Raw genomic sequence first — 26,987 nt, forward strand, 5'->3', positions numbered from 1 at the left:
CAAAGGCTGAGAAGCCGGAAGGCTGAGGAACTTCTCGAGGCTCTTCGGTAATGACACCCGCATTGCAAAGGAAAAGCACGGGAGGGGCCTCCTGCCGGCTACTTCCCCGCTCCCCCACTTTCCCCCACCCCCCATAACTTGGCTTCGGGCCTCTCTGGGCCGGGGGGCGATTTGGGCACTAGGCTCTGGGGGCCTGGAGCGGAAGGAGGTTCCGGAGGACGCCTGAGGCGTGGAGGTTTCAGCATTGAAGGTCACAATGTCCTGCCGTGCAGGCAGCAGGAGACCTGAGAAACCCGGCCCTCGGTGCACCAGCTGCTCTCCCCCAGGCTCGGCCGGGGGGCCCGGGGGCGATAGCATCACTGCTAGGGGCTGGGCGGGTAGAGGCCAGAGGCCTCCCACACAGGCGCTCCTGGGAAACCTGAGGGCTGTGAGGCCTGGCCTGGGAGACAATGCCCCTTTCACCCTGTCCAGCTCGGTCCACCCCCGGGGCTGAGAGCTGGACGTGAGGGCGGAAGTCCCTCCCCATCCCGGGACGTGCAGGCCAGCCCTGGAGTGAGGGCCTCCCCTTCCCGTGGCTGCCTCCAGGAGATGTTGGGGGCAGGGTGAAGAGTCCAGAATAGGGAAAAAAAAATCAGGAGTCTTGGGCACTTGGTGGGACCAGGCCCCGGCTCCTCTCCACAGGTGATGTGGAGGAAGGAATCCATTCCAGTCAGAAGCCAGGGACCGTGCCGGGGCTGTGAACTGAGGATGTTGGAAGGGCTGGATCTGAGGACTCAAGGGTTGAGGGTTTGTAGTGGAGGGGGGGGGGTGGAGTGGGGTAGAATGGACATTGCCCATCAGCAGGTGCTGGGGGACAGAACTGGGGCCTCTTTGCTGGCCCAGCGTAACATGAGACCAGCCCCCTTCTCCAGCTGAAAAGCCTGTGGCTAAGTTTAGCCCGGCTGGTGATAACCTTTGCTTAAAAGGCAGAGAGCATGCAGTCCTGCACCCCGACTCCAGCGGTTCCTTCCCTTTCTGGGACTGTCCTCCTCCAATGTTTGCTGTGGCGGGCGGCCATCTGCATGGTCCACGCCCCGGACTTTGCAAGAGCAGGGCCAGTAGGCACTTAATGGCAAGGGAAGGAGCCACACTGAGGAGCCTGCTGGGAAGTGGATGGGGCTTCCTCCCCAGCGCCAAGGACACAGTACTTTGCCTGAAGAGGGCCTTAGCAGGACCCCCCACCCCCGCCCTCCCACACTGCCGGAAGCATGTTCCCCTTTGCTGCACGCCTGTCATTTCTCATTATTGTCCTTTGCTGAAAAGAGGGAGTTCAGTGCCCAGGGACCATGGACTGACGCAGTCTGCTGTTGTCATGACAGCAGAGACACCAGTGTAGTCATGACAGCAGCCACACTGCCTGCGGTTCAGGTGACTCAGCAGAGAGGACCTGGGGAGCAGAAGGGGGTGGACAGGGCCTGCGTCTAGGGGCTGACTTCCTGTAGACCCTGTAACATTGTGAGGAACCCCTGGGGGACCGTCTCCAGAGACACTGTCTAGAGCTGGAGGGGACTCATGACCTGGTCTCCCATCAGCCTGGCCAGCTCAGTCAGCTGTCTTTAGAGGGGCACGAGTGGGGGTAGGGGCAGGACAAAGCGAGCCGTTGGTCAGAGGAGGGTTTCTCAACCCCAGCTTCACTGGCTGACGCATCCTTTTTTTGTGGTGGGAACCGTCCTGTGCGTTGTCAGATATTTAGCAACATCCCTGGCCTCTCTCTACCCACTGGCTGCTGGTAGCACCCCTCTCTGCTAGGTTGTGACAAAGAAATAGTCTCTAGAGGTTGCCAAATGTCTCCCAGAGGGTAAAACTGCCCCTAGATTGAGAAGTGCGGCTCTGGAGTCTAGGCGCTGCCTAATTCTACACAGCCGAGCGTCCTGCCACGTGCAGGGGGGAGGCTGGGGAGAGATTAGGCACTGAGGGGCTGGACACACATCAGACCCCTGGGCTCAGCGTCTCCCTCCCGATCAATAACCCTCTGCTGCTGCCTGCCTCCGGGCTAGCGAGAAAGACAAGACAAAGACAAGCTTAGGAAAAACCTCTAAAACTATATAAAAATATTTATTCATTAGAAAACAAGAAAACTGACAAACACATATATATATATATACATTCCAAGGAAAGCAGCTCAACTCGGTTCAGTTGGGCTGGTTTAAGAGCAAAGCCTTATGTTATAATGACCATTTATGCATTAAAAAACCAAGGAGACAAGCAAACAAGCATTTTACAAAAGGAATGAATTCAGGGTCACTCTTTATAAGACACGTGCACAGCAGGGTTGGGATAGGCAAGGCTGCCCCTAGGACCTGTGCCTGTGAGCAGATGCCCGGCGGATGGGGGTGGTTTTCTTGGGTGTCTCATCTTCTGTCATCTCTGCTGACAGTTCTGTACAAAGAATTGGGGGAATAAGAAAAAGCTGAGTCACAAAGATGGTGAAAAATAGGTCTCAGAGAACAAATGGGACCGTCCTGGACCACACTGCACAGGAAGATGACCTGGGGGTGGGGCCTACACAGTAGGACCCTGTCAAAAGTCAGCCTGGCCCCCGCCCCACCCCACCCCTGCCGGGCTGGGTCTGGAAGGGAGCATGGCACCTTCATCGCTGGATTCATCACTCGAGAAGACAATCCTGAGTTTCTTTCTTGAAGCTCGCTGCTGGGTGTTTGGATGCTGGCGGGTGGTACGGCGGGGCTTCGGTGTGACAAAGTCGTCTGAGGCTGTAGAAGCCACATGCCTGTGCCGAGCGGCTACCAGAAGCAGAGGTGTGGGTCCAGAAGGAAAAAGGAACCTCTATCTGAGAGGAGGGCCCCGCCCAGAATCTCCCAAAGGGCGGCCCCACGTACCAGCTGGCTGTTTTCTGGCTGACGGGGCTCTCTGGTTACTGCCTTGGCCAACCTCAAGTTCCTCTACTGTGTCCAAACCTCTGGTGTGACAGGTCCGAAGCTTCTGCTCAAATTCATCTATTACAGCCTGGAGGGAAAAACAGATTAGAAACAGGCCTGGAAATCGTTATTTCTATGACCAAAAAGAAACAAGTCCATGAATAGAGACGGAGGAATCTTAAATGTGGATCACTAAAGGGAAGAACCCAAATGAGAAGAGCACACGCTCTGTGGTTCCAACTACATGACACCCTGCGAAAGGCGAAGCTGCCGTGACAGTAGAAGGATCAGTGGTGGCAGGACTAGGGGGGTGAGCAGGGGAGCAGAGGACGCTCAGGGCGGGGCGTCGACTGTGAAGTACACACAGTGGTGGGCACAGTCACGATACATTCATCAGCACACACATCACCAGGAGTGAACCCTCCTGCAAATCACGCTCTCTGGGCAACGGGGATGTGTCAAGGCAGGTTCACAGATGTCCCGCGCAGCCTGTGGCAGGGGATGTGGGTAACTGGGGGTACATGAGAATTACTATAATTTTGCTTTGAACCTGAAATGGCCCTTAAGAAAGTCTCCTGAAGAAAAGAAAAAAAGAAAGAATAGAATTGGAGACAGAAAGATCTGGTCTCAGGTCACCCGGTTACTTGGTTGCAATCAGCTGGGGATTAAGTCAGAAACCTGGAGCCTCAGAACACCCGTGTGAGCTGCAGCCTGAAAGCAGCAGGCACCGCGCACCTTGCCCTCGGGCTTGGCCCCACGCCGCAACTTGCCCAAGATGGACAAAAAGGCGCTGAAGATGGACTCGTCTGACAATTTATCGCCAAAGCAGTCGAAATTGTCGAGCATCTTTCGGAGACCCCGCTCTGTGAGGGGCAGCTGAGACACGCAGTACGCCAGGTCCCGGTACTGCCGCTCAGTCCTGCAAGCAGGGAAGGTGTGGTGAGGCTCAGCGGGACCCCCGAGGGAAGGGTCTCCTCTAGCCCCGAGAACCCTCCAGGAAGGCAGCATACTGGGCCGTGCGGAAGCGCTGACACAGCTTCTCCACCAGGCTCTCGGTCTGCTTGTCCTTCGTGATGTAGGAGAGCAACTGCCTGCGGACGGGAAACGGATGGACCACCTTGGGGGCGGCCCCGAGCCCACCACTGACACCCACGCAGGCCCTCCCCGGCACTCGCCTTCTGTCGCCCTCCTGCCTCAGGGGCAGACCCTTCTCTGCCCTGGCCTGTCCCTCCTGCCCGCTCCCTCACCTCAGGGAAGGATCCACCCCACCCTCCTGAGGAATTTACAGTGTGACTGGAAACTTAGAACAAAAGCAGCTGCCATCCAATGAGTCCTGTTTACATGCTTATCATGTAAGCATGTGTTAGGACTTTTATCTTACTGAATCTTCTCAAGAACTAAGGAACAAGTATTTGGGGGCCTCGTTTTACACAGGAGGAATACTACAGAGGCGGGTTGATGCTGAAGTCCACACGGCTCAGAGCATCAGACTGGACTTCACACATCACTAACAGGTCTGTGTGATTCCCGAGCCTGCTCTACAAAGGAACAAATGCCCCAAGGCCCAGGGACTCTACTTCATGATGGTGTGGAAAGGCTCTTCCTCCACGCCTCCCTCGGGGGCTGACAGGCGGCTGATGATATCTGGAAGGAGGTTATAGATGGCGTTCGCCTGTAAAAGAGCGAGCCAGGTCACAGAGACCAGCACATGACTGCCCCGTCCCTCAGCAGCAAGTCCTAAGCCACCCCACTTCTCACCTTGTTGGAGAGCTCGTTGAAGAAGTTCTTGGCCAGGGCAGCGATCTGAGGGGCAGGGTCGATGAGTAGCACGGCCATCTCGCTCACCTGCCCCTTCACCTTCACCATGTCCTTCAGGATCAGGTGGGTCATCACCAAGGCGGCTGTTTTCCGCACATGCTGAGAGGGGTCCCGGAGGCTAGGGATGAAATCTCACGGCATTAGGACAGGGACTGTGGGCGCACCCGATGGTGGCAGGGAGGCCCTCAGTAGGGAGCCGCGGCCTCTTCTGACAGTACCGGTCGAGGATGTCTAGAGTTGAGTTTGGGGAAAGAGGCCAAGCCTGGTGCCAAGGCTTTAGACGAGAGGCATCAATCCCTTTGGGTCACACCCAGCCAGGGCGTGCCCAGATGTGGGAGGGAGCCCTAAAGACCAGGGGGACACAGTTCTGGGGATTCCCACACCGACTTCCCCACGGCCTCCAGGGCTGGCAGGGACCGAGACGGCGCTGGGAGGGGTCTCTCACCGAGCATATAGATGGGGTGTCCAGGGGTCCACCAGGTTGGGAAAGCGGATGGCCAGATCCCCAGTAGCAATCATGAGGTTAGAGCGAACGATGGGGAATGAGGACTTTTCTAACATGGTGAACAGAAGACGAAGCTGGGAGTCACAGAAAGTTGCACTAGAGGCAAAGAGAGGATCGTCAGGGAAACCGCACAAGCCCCCACCCTCCTCGGGAAGGCAGTGTCCACCCTGGGGCCCACCTGATCATGCAGAACTTGCCCAGCGCGAGTGAAGCAGCTGTGGAGAGCTCTGGGTTGCTATAGAGACCAGGGTTGTTGCAGACTTTAAGCAGAAGTGGAACAAAGGCAGCCAGTGTCTGTTTGCCTGGTTAAAGAACAAGTCAAGGTGTGGGACGGGCTACCTGGCTGGGGAAGGCTCACCCAGCAGCCCTTCTCACCTTCCAGCAGCTCCAGCTCACAGATGCCGCGGATGAGTTCTGCCTCAGTATCATCAGCTGTGGCCCCACCCAGCCCCATCTCCTCCTCCAAGGTGGACTCAGACTTTGAATTCTGATGGGAAAGCAGCCAGGGATCATGGGTGAGCAAACAGTTTTGATTCCAGCCTACCCTTCATTTCACATGAATGGATCTGGGGAAGGGCAAATTCTGCAAAGCTCTTCACAGGCTTGTCACGTGTATCTGAAGAGCAAAGCCTCATGAATTAAATAGGAAAAGTACTAAATCCCCTCCATTTGTGTCTAAAGTGGCCAAAGCATCCCACATCTCTTCCGATTCATCCTCATAGCAGCATATAACTTCCTGAACAAAATAAATCGATGGAACCTGCCAGACAACGGCTCAAGGTCACAGAGAAGGTCAGACTTTACCCCACTGCTGCAGGGCTGTATCTCATTTGTCTGCCAGACATCACTGCCTCTAGTGGAGAGAACACAAGGTCCCATCAGGGGCCAGGCCCAGTCTCCAAGGCTGCCAGCAAGGCGGTGGGAGTGTGCAGGGTCTAGCAAACACTGCCTCGGGCACAGCCTGGATTTTATGCTGAGGCCCCTACCTCGATGTTCTGGATTTACCTAAAACACCTCGTGGGTGATCCATTTATGTTCTCACTAATCGTTTCCAGGTTATCAGGAGCAAGGAGGCAGAGCCCCCATGAGCTCAATGAATAGGAGAGAAGCAGAGCTCCCCAGAAGGAACGTAAAGGACCTGAGGGCCAGAAGCGAGTCTGGGCAAGACTTGGGGCAGGAACTCCAAAGCGCAGGCGCGCCACTCACCTTCTCCTTGGGCTCCTTCCTCTTGTGTTCCTGTTCCTCCCGCAGGACTCGGCGCCGACAGAGCTCTCCGCTCACAGCCTGCTCCAGGTGCACCAGCTGCTGCAGAGCCACGTCCCCGGCCAGGGACAGCAGGTTCATCAACAGGAAGGTGGGGAGCACGGGCGTCTCCTCTGCAGGACGGGGGCAGGAAAGCAGGGAGAGAAAGGCCATCAAGTCTCACAGGCCCCCGCACTGTTTTCTCTGATGGTCCCTGGCTCACGTGCTCTATACCCAAGCAAGGAGCAGGAGGGCTTCCCTGGTAGAGAATGGTAAACAATCCACCTGCCAATGCAGCAGACGCGGGTTTCCATCCCTGGCCCGGGAAGATCCCACATGCCTTGGAGCAACTGGGCCCAGGTACCGCAGTTACTGAGCCTGTGCTCTAGAGCCTGGCAGCCACAGCCACTGAAGCCCTTGTGCCCTAGAGCCCACGCTCCACACTAAGAGACGCCACTACCAGGAGAAGCCCATGCACCACAACTACAGCGTCATCCCCACTCACTGCAACTAGAGAAATGCCTGCGCAGTTAAGACTGGGCACAGCCAAAAAGAAATACAATTATTTAAAAAAAGAAGCAAGACATGAGGGTGGAGGGCATGGTAGCAGTGACTGTGCAGCCTGAGTGACAGAAAGGGACAGGGAGGGCTGAGGGGGTCAGAGTGGTTGCAGGAGGTGGTGGTGTCAGGGGCTGCTGCCATGGGCCCACCACCCCCCTGCCCACTTACGCGGGGCCTCCTGGTGGTCACTCTTCTCCTCCAACTTCTCCAGGGCCTGCTTCGCACAGTCTTGCAATATCCGGGCGCAGATCACCTCGGGGCCCTCAGCCAGCTGGTAGATGAGGGCCACAGCCGCCTCCTTGAACGGGACCCAGAGCGGGTCTGGGTGGACGCTGCCTGCACAGGAAGAGGGGGAAGCTGCCACCACAGACAGAGGAGCCCTTCTGCCCCAGGCTCTGCGCGGCAGCTCACCTTTCGTGACCATCTCACGCAGTCGCTCAAACAGGCGGTGCTCCTGGGGCAGCCGGAAGGGAGGGTGACGTTCGCCCATAGAAGGCTGTTAAGGGCAGGGAAGACAACGCGGGTGAGTGTCGAGGGTGGACAAGGGGCACCCACTCTCCCTAGGCTGGACGTCACCACCCCACGTGCCTTCCTCCTGTCCAAGATGTTGGCGATGGCGTGGCACACCTGCTGGGCCAACCTGTAGTCCGGTGGGAGCTTCTCGTCCAGCCCTATATTCACCAGGGTGTCCAAGTTGCTTCCCACAATCTCTGGCTTTCCTCTAGGAGAAGAAGCCGTAGAGTTAAAGCCACTCAGACACCTCTGTGTGGGGACCACCACCAAGGAGGGTAGGAGCCAGGTCCCAACCCAGGGCTTCGTGAGCCCTGGGGCACTACGTGTGGGGCCGGCCCTCAGCATCCCTAGCGCGCCGCTGACCACTCTGCTGAGCGGGTTGGAACTGCCTCCATTTAGGCAGCGACGCACACGCAGAGCGCAGCTGGCCCGAGTGCTCTCACTGGAGCAGTAGTAACGGTCCTCAGGGAACCTTTCTCTTCTCTCTCACCCCTCGGCCTGTCTGATCTGAGCCTCACCGTGCCATCATCCCAAGCAGCATGACGGAGGAGCAGCGCTCCAGAGGGGAGCAGGGCACCTTCTCGGTTGCCCGCTCCCACAGCACCTGGGTCACTGCTGGGCTCAATTCATCCTTCTGCACAAACTCACAGATCTGGAGAGAAAAGAAAAAGGGCTCAGGCCCCAGAGTAACAAATCCCCTGACACCTGGTCTGCCTCCTCTGAAGAGAACACTGAGAACCCGAAGTGGAGAGGAAGCTCCTTAGGCAGCTGAAGATGTAAAGCTGGGGTCTGGGAGATGCCTCCACCTCTGCTACTTTCCAATCTCCTGCCTGCAAACGTTTCTTTAGATGACGTGCTGAAACTGACCTTGCCGAGTGTGCACATCTATAGTCTGGACAACACTTTGTGGAGATTTCTAGTAGGTTTTCTCACTGCTAACATCAACTCAATGTGTCCCAAATGGATACCATCATCTTTGCCTTTTCATTTTGCCAGTGACAACACCACGAATAGTCTCATATGCTTCAAACCTCTGTCACCTGATTTTTAATGCATCGGTTGCTCATTCCACCTTTTCTCCCTTTTAAAATTTGTCTTCCATGAAGTGCCACTCTATAGCTGTTCCTCCCACCCCGGAAGTCCAGATCCCTGTCACTGCACACCGGCAGCAGCCTCCAGGAACATTCCCTGCTTTGGCTCCCACCAGCCTGTGTGCTGTGCTCTCCCAGACGTCTGCTTCATCAGGCCACAGCATTGCTCACCAAGTACTGATGGAAACAGCTCTCTGTGGCCTGCTGTATGGGCTCCTGGCCAGTTGCTGCCCTGCGCCATCTCAGGCCAGGCGCCTCTGGCAGGCTTTTCTTTTCCGCAGTGAGGAGAAAATGAGGCTGGTGGTGCTGCTCCTCCCAGTGGAGGCTCGTGGTCAGCACCGTCTCTCCCTGGAGCCCTACCACCCAAACCCTTCAAAGTAGCTCTGTCACACTGAAATGCTGGGGCCCCTGGCCGCTAAGGTTCAAGTCCTAGATCCCACAGATCTTCCCAGTTCAGCTCCAACCCATTTCCAGCTTCACTATCTTTTCCAGGTAACAATCTTGGGCCAGAACGCAACGGTCTTCCTTGTACAACACAGGCAGTGCTCTTGCTCAGGTCTGTCTGAAATGTTTCCCCTCCTCTCTTGAATTCTCTAAATCTGATGCATCAAGATCCAAATCAAGTCCTGCCACCTTCAGGAAGCTCTGCCCTCGACTCGGAAGCTCTGCCCTCAACTCGGAAGCTCTGCCCTCAACTCTTCGACCTGACACTGCTCTCTTCTCTACTCGTCAACATAACGTACCAGGCAGGAGTATGGTTTCTGGAACTCTGAAGCCTGAGATTGAATCTTAAACTTTGTCGCTAACTGGCTGAAGTTAGCCAAGTTCTTTAAGCTCTCTCTACCTCAAGTTTCTTATTGGAAAATGTAGATAATAATACTGCCTCCTAGAGCCATTGTGAGGATGAAACATGTTAATACGAGCAAAGTGATTAAATTAGTGCCTGGCATAATGTGTTATATTACTGTCGCTACAATAACTGTTACCTATACCACTTAACTATCTGCTGCATTGCTCTAAAATGTTTTATGTTTTTTGGCCGCCAACTAGAGTTGAAAGCAGATAATCTTATATTTCTTTGAGGGGCTAAGTAAGTTGCTGAGCACACCATAATCTTACTAATATTTGCTGAGTGAGTAAGTGGAAGTGAGCATACTTACGATTTCCTCAAGACACTGAATGGTCCCAACTGAGGCGTCCACCAGCAGCAGAGAGAGATTGTGAATCAAAGTCTGGGCCTTGGCTCTATGGGAACAGCAGAGATCAGGGGTCATTAAAAGACGGAGAAGCTAAACCTGGCAAATAGGTTATTAGGCAATCCCGCCAGTGTCAAACAATACACAACTATTCCAGATACACAAAGAGAACAAACTAGTAGTTGCCAGTGGGGAGAGGGGTGGGGAGCGGCAATATACGGGGTAGGGGACTAACAGGACAAACTATCCTGTGTAAAAGAAGCTACAAGGATGCACTGTGCAACATGGGGAATATTTTATAACTAAAAACAATATAACCTTTAAGGATTATGAATCACTACAATCTACACTTGTAACTTACATAATGTTGTATTATATTTCAATAAAAAGAAACAAAAATAAACCAAATAACTGCTTAGGTTGGGTTTCACTGGGAGTTCCCTCCCCCAGTCCATCACAGACCTACTGCCTCTGGGTCTACAAGTCCCCTAGGAGGAGCCCACTCCCCTGCCTCCCCTCAGGAGACTAGACACCTCCTGGGAGAGGCTGACTTCAGGAAGTTAGCAAAGGCAATGCAGCCCGTGTACCTGGCGGAGTCCCCCTTGGGTTTGAGATAAAGTTGGCGGTAGGCATTAAGCACAGCATCCCGGACACCAGGCTCCTTCGACCAGATGAGAGGCAGCATGCGGCGTACCCCAAACAGGGCCTGAGGTACCCCAAATTGGAACACCATCACAAAGAATTCAATCACCTCCTGCACCACTGAGAGGACAGACACAAACGTCACCTATCAGCGCAGCGAAACGCCCCAACACTTAAAGACAGAACCTCTCTTAACGTAGCAACATGTGAGGGGACACCCTCCCTGTTTTTCCTGAGGACCCCACCTCTCTCCAGTGCCCTGTCAAATGCTATATGCACACTCCACAGGACTACAGCAGCCAAATGGAAGTAGAGAATCTGGGCCCTTCAAAGGAGGACGGACATCAATCAAGTACGGACGGGATGGGTCCTTCCAACCACAAGCCCTGGCCTCTGTGGTGGGGATGCCGGCACACCTGTCGTCGTGTGTTCATACATCATCTTGCTGATGATGCCAATGGCCTTGGTGATCTGCAGGGAGAAGCTGTGGGCATCCTGCAGGTATTGCACCAGCAACTCCTGTTTCACCAGCTCATCACTGCATTCCTCAGGCTCTGACCCACTGGGCTTGTCCTTACAGCCAGTCTCTCCTGGGCCCAAGTTCCCTGCAGCCGCCTGGGGATTCTCCTCCTGGGTGGGAGCTGCTGGGCCTAGAGTTAGAGAATTACAGGATAGTTTTTGTTCAAGGGTATATGGGGAAACCCAACAGTTCTAAACATCCATGAGTATGTGTTTCTACCATAGGAAAGTTTTGTTTTGCCATGCTATGTGGCTTGCAGGATCTCAGTTCCCTAACCAGGGATCAAACCCACGCCCCTTGCAATGGAAACATGGAGTCCTAACCACTGGATTTCCAGGGAACTCCCAATAGGAAAGTATAAATTTAGAATTTAGTCTAAAATATCTTGGTTCATTTCTCAGAAAAGATTTCTTGAGTCATCTATGGCTTGAAATACCCTTCTACTCCCTGTGACTATGGATCTCAGGCCTGTGGGTTGCTTCCGTTCCCAAGCAGACACATTGCAGACCCCGCTCTGGCCTCTTTCAGTGCCAGGCTGTGAGTCAGGTCAGTGTCTGACATAAAGTCAATGGGCCATAAATACTAGCTGAAGTGTCTTGTTTGCTGACTGAAGAAGGAAAAGGAATTTACCTTTGAAGATGGTTCCTAAGAGACTGAGGAACCTGGTCTCCTCTGACTCTTCGGGGTCCACATGACAGAAGGGTTCAGACTCCTGGAAGCGGCCCATGGCTTCCTGAGTGAGGATGACGGCCTGCCTGACAGAACATGGCCTGTCACCAATCCTGCCCCCTTGACAGCATCACTGCAGCCTGTGTCAGACAGCCTAGCTCACAAATCCACCCAGAACCCAGACCTTCCGGTGGAGAACTCTGTCACTTGTGTGAAAAGGGGGCGGGGGGAAATGAAGCTAAGTTTGGCTGTGTGACTAAACATTATCTCTAGAAGGAGGCGCTTAACCACTACTGTTGCTGCTCCATGGGAAGGGAACTATGTGGCTAGAAAGCAGGCTTGGAAGAGATTTCTCATTTTTAAAAAACGTATCATTAAAGAATGTATACATGTGTATAACAGTTACTCTGCTGTACAGCAGAAATTAGTGCAACATTGCCAATCAACTGTATTTCAATTAAAAACATATATATATATAGAGTTTCCCAAAGGTGAACTCTAAACCTAATGGGTCACGAGAGAATACTGCATTCTTTCTCATACTTGTAACTAGCTTTGGCTAGCAACTGACGGATGCGTCCTTCCACCTCTTCGGGGGTCTCTGTCTCGGCAACGCCCTCAGACATCCCCTCTCCTTCCTGGGGAAGCATCAGCAGCTGCTGCAGGGTAGCTTTCAACTCTGGCAGCATGGCCTCCCACTCCTCAGCGGGGTCTAGTTCTGCGGCTGAACGAGAAGGTTTCAGACTCTTGCCTTGAGCTCCCCACTGTGGGGAAAAGGGTGTCAAGGTTGAAAGCTCCCCCAGAGCCCCTACTCACAAGGCGCTGTGGCTCGCCTCTGGGCCCTCATCTCTTGTAATTTCTGGGTCTCCTTCTGCAGTGGTCCAGCAAGGTCAGTGTCACTAAGCTACCAAGAAACAATGAGTATCAGGATCACTGACTCGTGGAATTTCACCTGTTTCCATTTAATCCCTCTTCTGGGTGGGCCAAGGGCTACGTACCTTGCAGGAAAAGGGATTATTGGCAAGAAAGCTGGCGAGCAGTTGGATGGCGCTTTTACAGACCAGCACCGACTTGTCTGCCAGACGCCCCACAGCTAAGGCCACCACTGCCTGGAAACGCGTCAGGGGCAGAGCCTGTGGGGAGGCAGGAGGAGAGGATCAGATCCCAGCCCACACTGGCCATAATGTCAAGATGATGGTGAAGTGCACTCTACACGTGCGAGCCACTCAGCTGAGGAAACTTTTCTACGGGATGTGAAGAGTTTTGGAATACTGTGTGTATTAAGACAGTGTAGTTCTTGAATGGAGCCAGAATCCTTGTCCCTGATAGAGGAGGACCTTTACTATTGGCAGTGAAATCCTGAATTCTAGACTCTTCTTTGACACAGCTACTTTTCTTTTTTCTCCGGCCTGCACAGAGGGGTTCTGTGGGTCTCTATCACGTCAATGGCCACTCACCTTCTGCTGGACGATTCGGGTGAAGAGCTGCAAAACTCGGCTGCGCACAAAGGAGTTGATGTCGTGGCAATGGGCCTGCAAAGTGTCTAGGAACTGGTCCCGGGTGTCCCGGGATGCCGCCTCCAGCTGATCCCCACTCAGGACCTGCAGCACCATCTCTGCCATGGCCGCCAGCACAGCATTGCGCATCATGTAATTCTGAGGGAGAGCGAGGCTGGTGGGGGCTCTGCACCCCACCCTGACTGTCCTTGCCCTAAACTCTTATGGTGCTCAGCATCGGGACCTCAGTTCCCTGGCCAGGGATAGAACCCGCATCCCCCTGCATTGGAAGCTTGGCATTCACCCTGAGGTCACTGGAAAAAGCTGAATGCCAAAAGGGCCTTGACTGCTCAGAAGAGAATGTAGGGACAAAACAAGTAAGAGCCCAGAGCAGTACCCCTTCCCCTCCCCTCCATGCAAGGAGGTAGCCATGGTGGCAGCTGAATGTGAAATCACATCCACCCACCAATACATGTTTCAGAAGCATTAATTACCACCTTGCTTCTGAGGCCTCAAAGCCTTTGATCCTTACTAATAACACTGCCTTCCCTCACAATCCCCTTCCCACAATTCACTGACAGAGAAACAGCAATCAGCCCTAGGCCTGACCATGTGCACTGCAGAATCTGATGGGAGAACAGTTTAGGGTTTTTGCCACGCCGAGAGCCAGAGAATGGGATCTTGCAATCTAAAGTCATGGTATCAATACATTAGGTGAATGAGTAGATTATCGTGGTTCTTAACATTCACTGAGGAGAGCTAATATCAGGTTTGGGAAGGAGCCAGGTTAACACTGAGGACAAGAGAACTGAGAGAGGTGATATGGGAGCATCTGAGAGCCGGGTGGCAGAAAGGGGCTTCATCCTGCAGAATGGATGGACCCAGAACCACAGCTGAGTCTCTCACTGACTTAAGCTGTGGAACTGTCATCTCTCTACCAGGTTGAGATGAAACCAGTGTGAGACTGACATGGCCCTTTAATTCAATAAACTTCATCTGCTTCTCTACAGGAAGGAATTGCCACAGTGATAAGCCAAGACAATTTGACTTCATGTGAAAGTTACTACCTTCATGTTAAGAAACAGCCTTTCAAAAATGGACTCACAACCCACTGACCAAGCAACCACCTACCTCTCCATCCAGATGGTCTAGCAGAATGCACATGCTGGACATCAGGATGGCTGGGATGCGCTCTGCTAGTTCCGTCAGGAAGGCCGCAAAACCCTTTGCCCCCGTAGGGTCCCGACTCAGCTCCTGGGGACACTTCTGTCCAATCTCTCTACACAGGGGAATAAACACAGCCAGAGCAGCGTAACCTAATCACTTAGGTCCCGGCAAGAATTAAGTTGACATCTAACATCTGCAGGGGGCTTCCCTGGTGGGTCAGATGGTAAAGAATTGAAAGGGTAACAGAGGAAGGCCAGAGGTGCCCAAGCGGCAGGAGGAAATAGGCTGCAAGTGGCAGCCTCTTTGCCCTTCTCTACAACAAAACTGAAGGGGCTTCTAATAGCACCTGGTTCTGCCTTGAGCTAACCAATTTTTCTTATGGAAATATTTTTTTAAGCTATGTTAGTGAAATGATGTATTTGCTTTGGAATCTGCCTTTCTTCAAAATAGTTTCACCTAAGACTAACCTTTTTTTTCTCTTCTCAAACCTTGGGGTGACAATGGCTCAACAAACCAGTATTCATGTTAATTGTTTTACGGCCAGGGATGACACACTTTGTGCCGCCCTATCTCAAAAATGCATATTGTGGGAGAGGGGCCTAGTGAAACTCCCTCAGCCTTGAGGAATCTCTCTTATCTGATTAGCAGCTTGCTAACAGACACAAAATGCCTTGCTAAAAACCAGCAACAGGGCACTCTTTCTGTCCTCTTCTGATGTCTGTGTCAGAAGCTTTCTCTCTCTCTATTATACTTTAATAGAACTTCGCTACACAAAAAGCTCTAAGTAGTCAAGCCTCATCTCTGAGCCCGGATAGAAATCCTCTCCTCCAGAGGTCACGAATTCTGGTGTAACACATAGCTTGCAGCAGCAAGCTTTCAGAATCTGCCTGCCAATGCAGGAATTCAATTCCTGGGCTGGGAAGAACCCCTGGAGGAGGAAATAGCAACCCACTCCAGTATTCTTGACAGGGAAATCCTATGGACAGATGAGCCTGGCTGGCTATAGTCCATAGGGTCATAAGGAGTTGGACATGACTTAGCAACTAACAACAACATCTGAAGGAATGTAGTGTTACACAGAGAATTTGTCTCCAATATTCCTCTTCTACCTGAGGAAAATGAGAATTAGAAACGTAGAGAAGGCAGGTCACCTTACGATCTCTCCTACAATGCTCTTCATTCCGTAATCAGTTGCCCAAAGACTCACAGCCGCCACCAGGATGGATGCCAGGTGCTCAAAGTGCTGCAGCATCTGGATGATCTTCACAGTGGCACCTGCGGAGTCCTGCACATGAGCCACGACCCTGGGCCTCGGGAGGGGTGGGGAAAAGGAAGGGCCGACTCACTCAGCATGTGGTTATAACGTGTCAAAGCTACACCCAGCAGGTGCGTTATGGCTTCTCGGGTAGGGCGGTTCTTCTGGTGACTAATGGTGGGGTTCTCCAGGAGGCGGTAGCAGCAGCCCGTAACCAAGCTGAGAAAAGAAGATTGAGATGATGACATCAGTGGTCTGGACTCAATTATACTGCCCTTGCCTCATTCGTTCTATCTCTGCTGCTGCAGTCAGGGTCCTATACTCTATCACCTTCTGCATCTAGTTGCTTTGCTGACCGCCATGTAGGTACTCCCTCCTTCTCACAAGTTATGATGTCTGCACAGAAGCTGAATATATGATAAAAGTCAGACAAAATCACTGATGACTTCTCAATGTTGAATGGCCAACTCAGTCTTCATCTTGGCTGAACTTTCAGCTGCATCTGACACAACTGGTCACTCCCTTTCCCTTGAAACATGCCTCATCTGGCAGCAGGAGCCCAGGCTCCTCTCTGTTTCTTAGCTGGTTCCTCCTCAAATCACTCTCCTGATGCTGGAGCACCCCGAGGTAATCCTCAGATTTCTGCTCTCTTCTAGCTATGCTTACTGATTTACTGATCTCATTCAGTCTCATGGCTACAAAAACCATTTATATAAACACATTACATTCCCAAATGTGTGCTCGAGCTCAGATCTCTCTCCCTTACTACTTCACTTTGTACATTTCACACCCAAAAGTGACATTACTTGGATGTCTTAACAGGCACCTCCAACTTTCTACACCCAAAGCAGAACTTCTGCTTTCCCCTTAAACACACTCCCACAGGCTTTGTTATCTCAGTTACTGGCAGCTCCATTTTCTCAAATGCTCAACCCAGAACCCAAGGTGAGTCATCCTCGACCACACCCTTCCTCCAACCTCTAATGCATCTGCCAGCTCATCCTGTAGACTCTCCTTAAGGAACAAATACAGACTGCACCCACGGCTCCCCATCTCCACTCCCTCTTGGGTCTAAGCTACGGCCATCTCCTGCCCAAGTCACCGCCACAGCCTCCTAGCTGGTCTCCCGCTTTCCTCCTTTCCTGCCAGTCTGTTTTGACACAACAGCCAGAGTGACCTTGTTAGGGCAGCCAGACCACCTCACTGCCCTGCTTGGAACCCCAAGGGGCCCCACCTCACGCTGATGGTGAAGTCACTGTGATGGCCTAGGGGCCCTGCAGTTGGCTCCCCCTGCCCCGACCTCACAGCTTAGCCCTCACCTTGTCTCAGCTGTCGCTCTGGCCTCAGTGCTGTTACCTGGACCTGCTCAGCACACTCCCTCCTTGGTACCTATTTCCTGCCCTTGCTCTGCCTCCCGTTCTCCTCGTGGCTCTCATTACCTCCTTGAAGGCTTTGCTCAAATGTCACCACCTCAAAAAGTCTTGCTAGAGTCACTGATACAAATTACAGCCCTTTCCCATTACACTTTCCACCCCTTCTGTTTTTCTCCACAGTAATAAACCTGAAAGCATACTATATATTTTGCTTATTTATAAAAAACTGTCTTCTGCTCTAAAATACAAACTCTTAAGAGAGCAGAAATGCTGGTTTTCAATATCTTTAATGATACCAGCCACGTACCTAGGAGATTCTCTGTAAATGCTGTTACGTGACTGAATAAAGCTGTTTCTAACCTTTGTTGTCTACTTCTGAACAATTCAACGTAACTGGCACACGTCTATGTATTAGACAGAACTGCAGCATGAAATGAAGCGTTTCAAAAGCATCTCTAACACCAGAGCCCTCATTCCTCACGGCCAGCATCCCCTGGCGCAGTCACCACCCACCTGACAAACTCCTCTTCGATTATCGAGTGGTTCCACAAGTGACGGATGTCCAACTGGAGCAGCTGTGTTAAAAGCTGAAGAATTGGTTGCCTCTCTTCCTCCCAGTCAAAGCCATGGGTTGCCTTGGCCCGGGATTTCCTACCCTAAAAAAGGATATATTGAGCCTGGTGGGCTGCCGTCTGTGGGGTCGCACAGAATCGGACACGACTGAAGTGACTTAGCAGTAGCAGCAGCAGGAAAAAATGAGGAAGAAAAGAGAATCACAATCTGTTAGTCTGAGTGCCCAAGCTATCCAGTGTCAAGACAAGGTAGAAGGTAAGACAGAAGGATTACAAGTTTCAAAATATGAAAGAGCTGCTTCTCAGCAAAAGTTACCCTGTGATACTTCTGAGTACCTTCTCATAAACTTTAAACAAGGACCAAGGGCAGAAAGGGAAAGGATTCTCAGAATCACTGACTTCCATCTTTCCCACCAACTCCCCCATCTCCCCAGACCCCTTATTAAGTGAGCCAGGAACACCAAATTACCTTCCCGCCTAGCTCCACGTCCATGAGACCCGTCTGGCTGCTCGTGGTCTCAAAGGACTCCAAGAGGCGTATCAGAGCATAGCAGTTCATCTTGAGGGCATTCAGGTGGGCGCTTCTGTCTGACACACTCAAAGCTGCATCATCCAAGATGGCAGGGAGTTCCTGGGAGTGGCGGGACACCACTGCAAAGGGCAGGATCTGGGGTCAGTTTCACTCACGCTCCTCACACCACCCAACTTCAAAGCCCCAGCACTTGCAGCCATCAGATTACCAAAGATCTGTGTTTCATCTCTCAGTGGCCACAGCACAGGCTAAGTCCTCTGGACACCTGACCCTGATGTCCCGAGCATGCCCTATCCCTACTCTCTTACTCGTTACCCCATGTTCTCTCTGGCAACGGGAAGAACAGCCTCCATTGAAGAGAGGCAGCCCACAAGTAGGAAGAATATTGTCGGTCTGCCCTTACAGTGAACACACATTGCTCTGTATCGCCCACCAAGATTACAGACCTAGTAGGTCAGAGGTCCCGGGCTTAGCCAAACCAACTGATTCACCACAGCCTTGATATCATCACATGGCTGATAAAATGCAGCAAACAGCAACATACACCTTCCATCCCCTACCCCCTTCCCATAAACACCTTTTATGAGGAATTCCAGTGTGTCTTCCTTGAGGCCAGGGTCTATACTTCGAAAGTGACTATGAGGGAAAGAAAGTGCCGGGGGTGAGCCAGGAACCTGCAGAGCCCATTCTAACAGATCAGATCAAACCCAAGGAGTCTAATGCTTATAAAAACATGTGCAATCACTTGTCTGAATAAATATGGTGGCGAGCTAGGGTAAATGCTCATGAGAAGAAATATCAGCACCCAGAACCAAGTATCAGTGAACTGTAATATGGAATTTCCGGACTAACATGCAAAGTTAGGGCAAACAGCCACCAATTCTTTTTAAAGTACCAGAGGAGCTACGTTACTTACTGCAGGATGCTGTAGATGGTATCAAAATGCTCCAGCACGGCCAAGGGCCCCTGAGCTCGAAAGGCGGTCTGAAAAGCTGTAAAGGTGAAAGAAACTGATCAGTACAGAGGGAGAGGCATTTCTGGTTAATTCTGTTCAAGACAGAAAAAATGGAATTAACTGATTTTCTTGGTAGAATCACTAAAGGACACAGTTCATTTCAATGTAATCTATTAAAGTAACACCTGACATGTTGTCCTGTTTTATCAAAACAATTGAGTTTTATTACTCCATCTCTGAGCGAGATGAAGCAAATAGTACTGTGTCTATTTTGTGGCAAAAGAAATTAAATGTCAGAGTAGTTTTGTGACTTGTCCAACTTACTAATGAATACAAACCCAGAATCTTTTTAAGAGTCTGAAATGATAAAAGTAGTAAAAACAGTAGAGTTCCTGTATTCTTCACCCAGACAATGGTAACATCTTGTATTACTATAAGGATCTATTCTAAACCAGAAAATGAACAGTAACTGCACGCTAATGACTAACCTGTAGAGCTTGAGTTTTGCCAGCTGTTCTAATTCTATCCTTTTCCCAGGCCAGGAGTCAACCTAGGACACATTGCATTTAGCCATCACACCTCCTTACTTTCCTCTGATCTTTGTCTTTGACACTTGAAGTGTTGTTTGCCAGTTATTCTATAGAATGTTCCTCACTCTGGGTTTGTCTGCTAGTTTCTCATGATTAGGTTGAGGTCATGTGCTTTTGGCTAGATCACTGAGAAAGGAAGGCTGCGTCCTTCAACCATTATACCCAGAAGGACATGATGCCTTATTACTGGCAATGTTAACTGATCAGTCGGTAGGGTTCACCAGGTGTCTCCACTGCAAAGTTACTATTTTCCCCTTTGCAACTAATAAGTATCTTGTGGAGGGAGATACTTTGCAACTAGGCAGACATACTGTTTCTCACTACATTCTGCCCCTAATTTAAGCAACAAGGGATGACTCTTACCTGACACAAAGATTACTTTTATTAAATGGTGGTTTGCCTACCTCTATCATTCCTTTTATATAGTCACTAATGGGAATGCCACTGTAAGTATGAGCTTTTCTTTCCCTTCGATACATAATTTATGTATTCAGTTATGTGTGTCAGAATGGGCTCATGAATGTTTTGTTTATTGTTTTAATCCATTCCTATTACTTTTTCTTTTGTTGTTCAGACAGTCCCGTACTTGACCACTAGGAGCTCCTTCCACCCAGACTGCAAAATGCAGGACATACACGTGTGTAGGTATAAATGGACATACTCCTGTATCTATTTTTACCTCTGCTGCTGCTAAGTCGCTTCAGTCGTGTCCGACTCTGTGCGACCCCAAAGACGGCAGCCCACCAGGCTCCCCCATCCCTGGGATTCTCCAAGCAAGAACACTGGAGTGGGTTGCCATTTCTTTCTCCAATGCATGAAAGTGAAAAGTGAAAGTGAAGTCGCTCAGTCGTGTCCGACTCTTAGCGACCCCATGGACTGTAGCCCACCAGGCTCCTCCATCCGTGGGGTTTTCCAGGCAAGAGGACTGGAGTGGGGTGCCATTTTTACCTCTAGTGTATATTAAAAACATAAGTTCATTTATGTACTTGCTTAATCCTAGTATACACATGTAACAGTTTCAGAACTGCTAACCCACACCCCTTTAAAAAATAAATTTACTAACTACCTGACGCTAATTGTGTAAAGCTCTTTCATATACAACTCACAGTCAAAACGCTGGCTTTCCTAGTTACTTAGTTCTCTAGTCCTTTAGTGTGTTCAAACATTTGCAATACACTTAGGTTCATTTGCCTCCATAGACCTGCTTTGATTTACCATGGGCCTACATTTGGAATAATCTGCTATAAATTGAAAACATTGTTAAGTCAAAAATCTAATACTACCTAACCTACTGAATACTACAGCTTAGCCTAGTCTACCTTAAACATGCTCAGAACACTTATAACAGCCTACAGTTGGGGGCAAAAACCACCTAGTACAAAGCCTGTTTTATAATAAAGTGGTGAATATTTCTTGTAATTTACTGAATGCTATACTTCCTCAATGGAGAAGGCGATGGCACCCTACTCCAGTACTCTTGCCTGGAAAATCCCATGGACGGAGGAGCCTGGTGGGCTGCAGACCATGGGGTCGCTAAGAGTTGTAGACGACTGAGCGACTTTGCTTTCACTTTCATGCATTGGGGAAGGAAATGGCAGCCCACTCCAGTGTTCTTGCCTGGAGGATCCCAGGGACGGGGGAGCCTGGTAGGCTGCCATCCATGGGGTCGGACAGAGTCGGACACGACTGAAGCGACTTAGCAGCAGCAGCAGCAGCATACTTCCTCAAAGTGAAAAGCAGAATGGCTATCTGGGTAGAGGACGGCTTCAAGTGCACAGGCTGTCTACCCTTGTGATTATGTGGCTGTCCGGGAGCTGCAACTGCTGCTGCTGCCCCGTGTAATGAGAGTGCTGCTGTTGCTGTTTAATTACTCAATCGTGTCCGACTCTTTTGCAACCCCATGGACTGTAGCGCGCAAGGTTCCTGTTCATGGGATTTCCCAGGCAAGAAAACTGGAATGGGTTGCCATTTCCTTCTCCAGGGAGTCTTCCCCACCCAAGGATCGAACCTGAGTCTCCTGCACTGGCAGAAGGATTCTTCACTGCTCAGCCACCGGGAAACCCGGTAGCCTTGCTACCCCTGTATGGAGTCAGTTTTTGAAACAAGTTGTAGATCCAGCTCTTTCTGTGGGTGGGGAGGGAAAGAATTCTGTCAAAATCTTTTCTGTGGCACCAAGTTGGTCTGCCTGGAAAGTAAAGCTTGAACCTGTACTCCATTATCACTGCTGGCTCGCTGACCTGATTCATCACATTACAGTGTTATGTTGTCCAACTATGACCTGGTCCTTTGCAACGTTTAACAAACTACTTTATTTCCCCAACTCCTACTGACTCCATACACTATACTCACAGCACAGCCTCCCCTTTATACGTTCTCTGACCCTTTGCCTCTCTTCCTTCAGTAGATGACCGTTTTCTACTTTACCCAAAGAACGAGACCCAAAGTAATCCTGCCTCTCAGTCAACAAATCATTCCTCCAACACCTTCCCACTTTGTTTCAGTCTCAAGTGAAAAGATTTTCTGTTCCAGAGCTAAGCTGTTCTCACTGCCTTGCCAAAGTCTTATCTCCTTTCTCTCACCTCTGATTTCATCCTTTCCAGGGAACACTCTCTGACAACATGCTCAGGCCCCCACTTCTTTAAAACAAACAATACAAAAACAATCAATGCCTTTCATTTGAGTTTGCTCTCATGTCCCATTAAAATCTGTCTAATCTTTCTCAATTCCCTGAAACCTAGTTTCTGAGATTGATGAATCTAACAGCTATTCTTTCAAAGATTACCTGTTAACCTACTTTTTATTACATTCAATGATTCTCTCCATTCACACCTCCCACTGATCTAGTCTAGTCACACTGCTTACATTTATATTCAGCTTGAACATTTACTAGACTAAGTTACTTAGCTTACCAAGTCTCAGTTTCTTCTTTTGTAAATTGGGAATAATAACAGATCGTATATCATAGGGCTTTTCAGAATTTTTTGGTAAAGATTAAGTGAGATAATCCATGTGAAGCAGTCAGGGTAATACTTGGCACACAATCTAACTCAGTACTTGTAAGCCATCTCCCATTCTTACAAACCTCCTTCTGTAATCTTGAAAATACAGTAAAGTGAAAATGAGAAAGAAACAAACACTGCTAACATCTGGCTAATTTTTTCAGTTTATCTTCTATGCATACTATTTCAACTGTCAAGGTCATATCACATATTCATTTCTCTGTTCTGCTTTTTTAAAATTATAAACGTGGCTTGAAAAAACATACAACCATGCCAACTATTCTCATCTCAGGACTTCAAGTAGGCCCTTAGTAAGCCTTTTACAAGTTCCCAGGCCTATCTGCTTTTTTTTTTTTTTAATTTTTTTTTTCTAATTTTATTTTATTTTTAATCTTTACATAATTGTATTAGTTTTGCCAAATATCAAAATGTCTGCTTTCTTCTAGGCATTATTTCACACCTTTTCTCCACCCATAACAAAATAGAATCAGACAGAAGAGAGCCTCCAGCTTCGCCAAACTCTGTATTTATCAGCAGGCACTATCTGCATCTTGGTCCACATGCTCTCCTTTCTCTTGCACTGCCGTGGATAAACCGTCCTTGCTCTAATAAAACCATCTCCTCCCGCCCACCCCCATCACATACTCTCTGACCCCCTAAAGGATACTTCTCCAACAATCCTTCTTCCCTCTCCCTCCTGCATCATCAACTCTCCCCTCTCGGATTATTCCCATTCGGCAGGCACGCATGTGTGCTCAGTCACTCCAGTCATGTTCGACTCTTTGCAACCCCATGAACTGTACCCTGTTGGGCTTCTCTGTCCATGCGATTTCCCAGGCAAGAATATTGGAGTGGGTTGTCATTTCCTCCTCCAGGGGATCTTCCTTGGCCCAGGGATGGAAGCCAAGTCTCTTATACCTCCTGTGTAGGCAGGTTGGTTCTTTACCACTAGCACCACATAGGAGGCCCCACATTCAGCATAAACACATGTAATGTTGCTCATCTTGAAAAAAAAAAATACTAAATCCTCCCTTGACTCTGTTTGCCCCTCTAGCTACACCCTATTTCTCTGCTACTCCTTAAAGCAAAAAAAAAAAAAAACAACAACCCACAAACAGAAAGGCTTATCTAAACCTACCATCTCTAATTACCTCTCTCATCCCACTTTCTCACAAATGTATTCCAATCAGGCTTTTGAGCCTACCATTCTGAAATAGTGTTCATCAAGGTTACCAGCAAGTGCCACGTTGCTAAGTCCAGGATTAAATGTGCAGCTGATTTCTCCTTTCCCTTTTCAAACGTCTCTTAATTTAGCTTCCATTTAGCATCTTTGCTCACTTTCTGCCTCAGTGACTGGCCCTTAATTTCTTTTATTGGTTCCTTCTCATCTTTCCAGCCTTCAAATGTTGGACTGTCTTAGGTCTTATGTCTGAAAATGCTTTTCTTCTTCAACTGAATCTCATGGCTTTAAACACCCTCTATATGTTAAATGTTAAATCCCAAATATGTATCATTAGTTGGCACCTCTCCCCTCAACTCCATAATCATATAACCAACAGTCTAAACCTTCTCCTTTCCTACACTGCCCCACCTCAGTAGATGACAACTCCATTCTTCTAGGTGCTCAAGTCAAACAGCCTTATAATCATCCTTGATTCTTCTTTTTCTAACCCTGTAAATCTAATCCAGTCCATCAACAATCCTGTTGACTCTACTTTCAAAATTTACTCAGAATCTAACCTTTTATGATCACCTCTGCTGCTATCACCCCAAGCAAGCTCCCTAGTATTATTTCATTAGCCTTTGAATTAGCCCCTGCTTCTTCCCTTGCCCCTTACAGTCTCTGCTCAACATAGTAGACACTCTTTGTGACGCTATGGACTGCAGTCCACCAGGTTCCTCTGTCCATGGAATTCTCCAGGCAAGAATATTGGAGTGGGTAGCCATTCTTTTCTCCAGGGCAATCTTCTTGACCTAGGGATTGAACCTGGGTCTCTTGCATTGCAGGCAGATTCCTAATGTCTGAGCCACCAAATGTCCATCTGAGGATCTTCTTAAGAAATGGATTTTCTGATTCAGCAGTTTGGGGATGGGTTTTTATCCTGCATTTCTAATAAGCTCGTAAATCATGATAAGCTCCTAACTAATGATACTAATGCTCCTGAAGACCACATTTTGAGGTTCAAGACTCTAGAATGATCTGTATTACTTTCCACCTGACCTCTTTTTTCCTAGCATATTCCCCTCCAACCACACTGTCATTTTTCCACCTCAGGACTGGCTTTTCCTGTCTGCCCTTCCTTTGGAATCTGCATAGTTAATGCCCTCACTTGTAAGGTCTCTGCTTAAATGTCTCCTATCAGCAAGTCTTTTCTGATCATCCAACACAAAATGCCAATCTATAATGCACACTGTATTCTTTTTCTATATTTAAAAATTCTTCTCCTTGGCATTTACAATTTATTTATTACTTGTTGAAAGCTGTGAGAGAAACAATTTTGTCATCTTGTCTGTTTACTACTGTATCCCCAGTTGAAGAGAACACTTCCTGGCAAACAGCATTATCACCAGTAAATGCTTGAATAAATTAAATGATCTGATCACGAGTTATTTAAAGAACTTATATTTAGGGTTCTAAATGCCAAAAGCAATGCAATTGTTACAAAAGATAGAAAAATCCCTTTCCCTACCTCTGCTCATCAGAACAAGGAGCCGTGATCTGGTAACAGTAACGGGGAGGCCAAGAAGAGACAAGCTGCAGTTATATCATCAAGCTGCTTGATAATGAATGAACCCTACTTGCTGTGGGCAATAACAGACTTAATCTCTACTCTCTGTAACTCTCCAAAGCAATCTAACTGATACAAGACACTTCCAAGCAGTACAGTGACATTATGCATGGAGTCTTGTTGATAATTGTAGGAATTGTCTGCGGTCATCTATAGGTTTCAGTGTGTAACTGAACGATACATATATTGTACAGTATTGCTACTGTGCACATATGCTTTTTTCCATCATTGGACATTCCTGGAAATGTGATCTAGACTCTAAAAAACTATTACCTGAAACAGGTCAGGTCAAGTCTCAGACATTTTAGAAGACATCTTCTCCTATAATTCTTAAAACCACCACGACTCTATTCTGGCATATGATTAAGAGGTAAACATCAAAAATTAAATTCTCCCCGAAGACTAATCATATACACCAGAACTGTTTATTGTGTACCTTAGAGAAAGTGGTTAATGAATATATTCTTCATTTAACACAACACTACACAGAAAACAGAAAGTAACAGAAAAGACATGTCCCTCACCCCCATGGAGCTTAGTGGTGTAGTGGAACAGACAGACAATAGAATCAGACGCCGGCAGTTGTTCTGAAGGGCTAGTCACAGTGGCAGCTATGGAGTCTTACCTTTAAGGTACGATGGAAGATGTCTGATGGACAGTACCTCTTGCACGACATACTGATTCACCCCTCCACTTTTCAACAACTCCTCTGGGGATAAGGGCAGATGGAATTCCCATACCTGGGGAGACATCTTTCTCCCAATGGCTCACAGGGCTGGAAGCCAAACAGCAAATAAGTCAGGGTCTACATCTAAAGGCTGTCTTTTCAATCTGCTTCTTTTACTCTTCTCCTTGAATATACATGCTTTTTAGTTTTGCATCAAGCTAATAACATTATCTTAAAGGATGTGATTAACCCTGGACTAGAACTGAACTCTAATTGTGACTCTGACACTTGGTCACATCACTTAACCCCCTGGGCCTCATCTGTAAAACAGGATTACTGATCTCTGATTACAAAGTTGCTCTCAGGAAACAAGGAGTCAAGGAATATTAAAATATTTAAAGAACTGTAAAGTGGCATATCAATGCATTAAGTTAGCACTCTTATTTCTGTTTTTATGAGAAAATTTAAGTATATAGAGAGGTCTCATCTAAGACCAGAGTGACCCAGTGTGAGCTGATGGGTTTCCTGTCTCCAGAATGACATATCATTAATATTTACTGTTTACTCTGTGCCAGGTTCTATTAGGCTACGCGAACGTCGTACCTGATCTAAGTCTCCAAAATGCCCATTTCATGGAGTCCATAGTAATTTGGCTCCATTTACAGATAAGGAAATTGAAACTAAGGCACGTTAAGCGATTTGCTCAAATTCCACTGCGGATCTGACTGTTTCCACCACGTTGTACTACAAGGACACATCTACTACAGCTTAATACCGCATTTCACTGCCGGATGCCAGATTTTCCCGGCCTCTCTTCCCCGCTCCCCCAGAACACCACACCTTACAAGAGAGCTTCACCCGCCGTTCCTCCAACTCGCGTCGTGGGGCTGGAATTAAAAACAAAAACAAAAAAACCCCAC

General features: G+C 49.2%; 1 protein-coding gene across 2 annotated transcripts in view; it reads right to left on the reverse strand.

The window, feature by feature from the left end:
- Positions 1-2,073: 2,073 nt before the first annotated feature.
- Positions 2,074-26,987, reverse strand: part of NCAPD2 (non-SMC condensin I complex, subunit D2) — a 25,648-nt gene continuing 734 nt past the window's right edge. Inside the window, exons 2-33 of one of the 2 annotated variants that reach the window (XM_010844971.1) lie at positions 26,908-26,982; positions 26,026-26,175; positions 18,984-19,059; positions 18,645-18,703; positions 18,005-18,186; positions 17,477-17,619; positions 15,682-15,809; positions 15,487-15,610; positions 14,300-14,447; positions 13,130-13,327; positions 12,671-12,805; positions 12,489-12,576; positions 12,216-12,396; positions 11,634-11,758; positions 10,900-11,133; positions 10,429-10,603; positions 9,806-9,890; positions 8,073-8,206; positions 7,630-7,762; positions 7,453-7,537; positions 7,210-7,377; positions 6,445-6,614; positions 5,614-5,725; positions 5,417-5,540; positions 5,179-5,334; positions 4,674-4,851; positions 4,493-4,587; positions 3,926-4,006; positions 3,651-3,834; positions 2,877-3,003; positions 2,628-2,780; positions 2,074-2,418 (exon numbers count right to left, since the gene is read on the reverse strand). In XM_010844971.1, coding sequence (XP_010843273.1) covers positions 2,333-2,418; positions 2,628-2,780; positions 2,877-3,003; positions 3,651-3,834; positions 3,926-4,006; positions 4,493-4,587; positions 4,674-4,851; positions 5,179-5,334; positions 5,417-5,540; positions 5,614-5,725; positions 6,445-6,614; positions 7,210-7,377; positions 7,453-7,537; positions 7,630-7,762; positions 8,073-8,206; positions 9,806-9,890; positions 10,429-10,603; positions 10,900-11,133; positions 11,634-11,758; positions 12,216-12,396; positions 12,489-12,576; positions 12,671-12,805; positions 13,130-13,327; positions 14,300-14,447; positions 15,487-15,610; positions 15,682-15,809; positions 17,477-17,619; positions 18,005-18,186; positions 18,645-18,703; positions 18,984-19,059; positions 26,026-26,152 — 4,194 coding nt within the window. In that variant the 5' untranslated portion in view covers positions 26,153-26,175; positions 26,908-26,982 and the 3' untranslated portion in view covers positions 2,074-2,332. The other variant, XM_010844972.1, reaches the window with a different exon arrangement.

The sequence above is a fragment of the Bison bison genome, unplaced genomic scaffold, assembly GCF_000754665.1.
Source record: "Bison bison bison isolate TAMUID 2011002044 unplaced genomic scaffold, Bison_UMD1.0 scf7180017864213, whole genome shotgun sequence".
Lineage (NCBI taxonomy): Eukaryota > Metazoa > Chordata > Mammalia > Artiodactyla > Bovidae > Bison > Bison bison.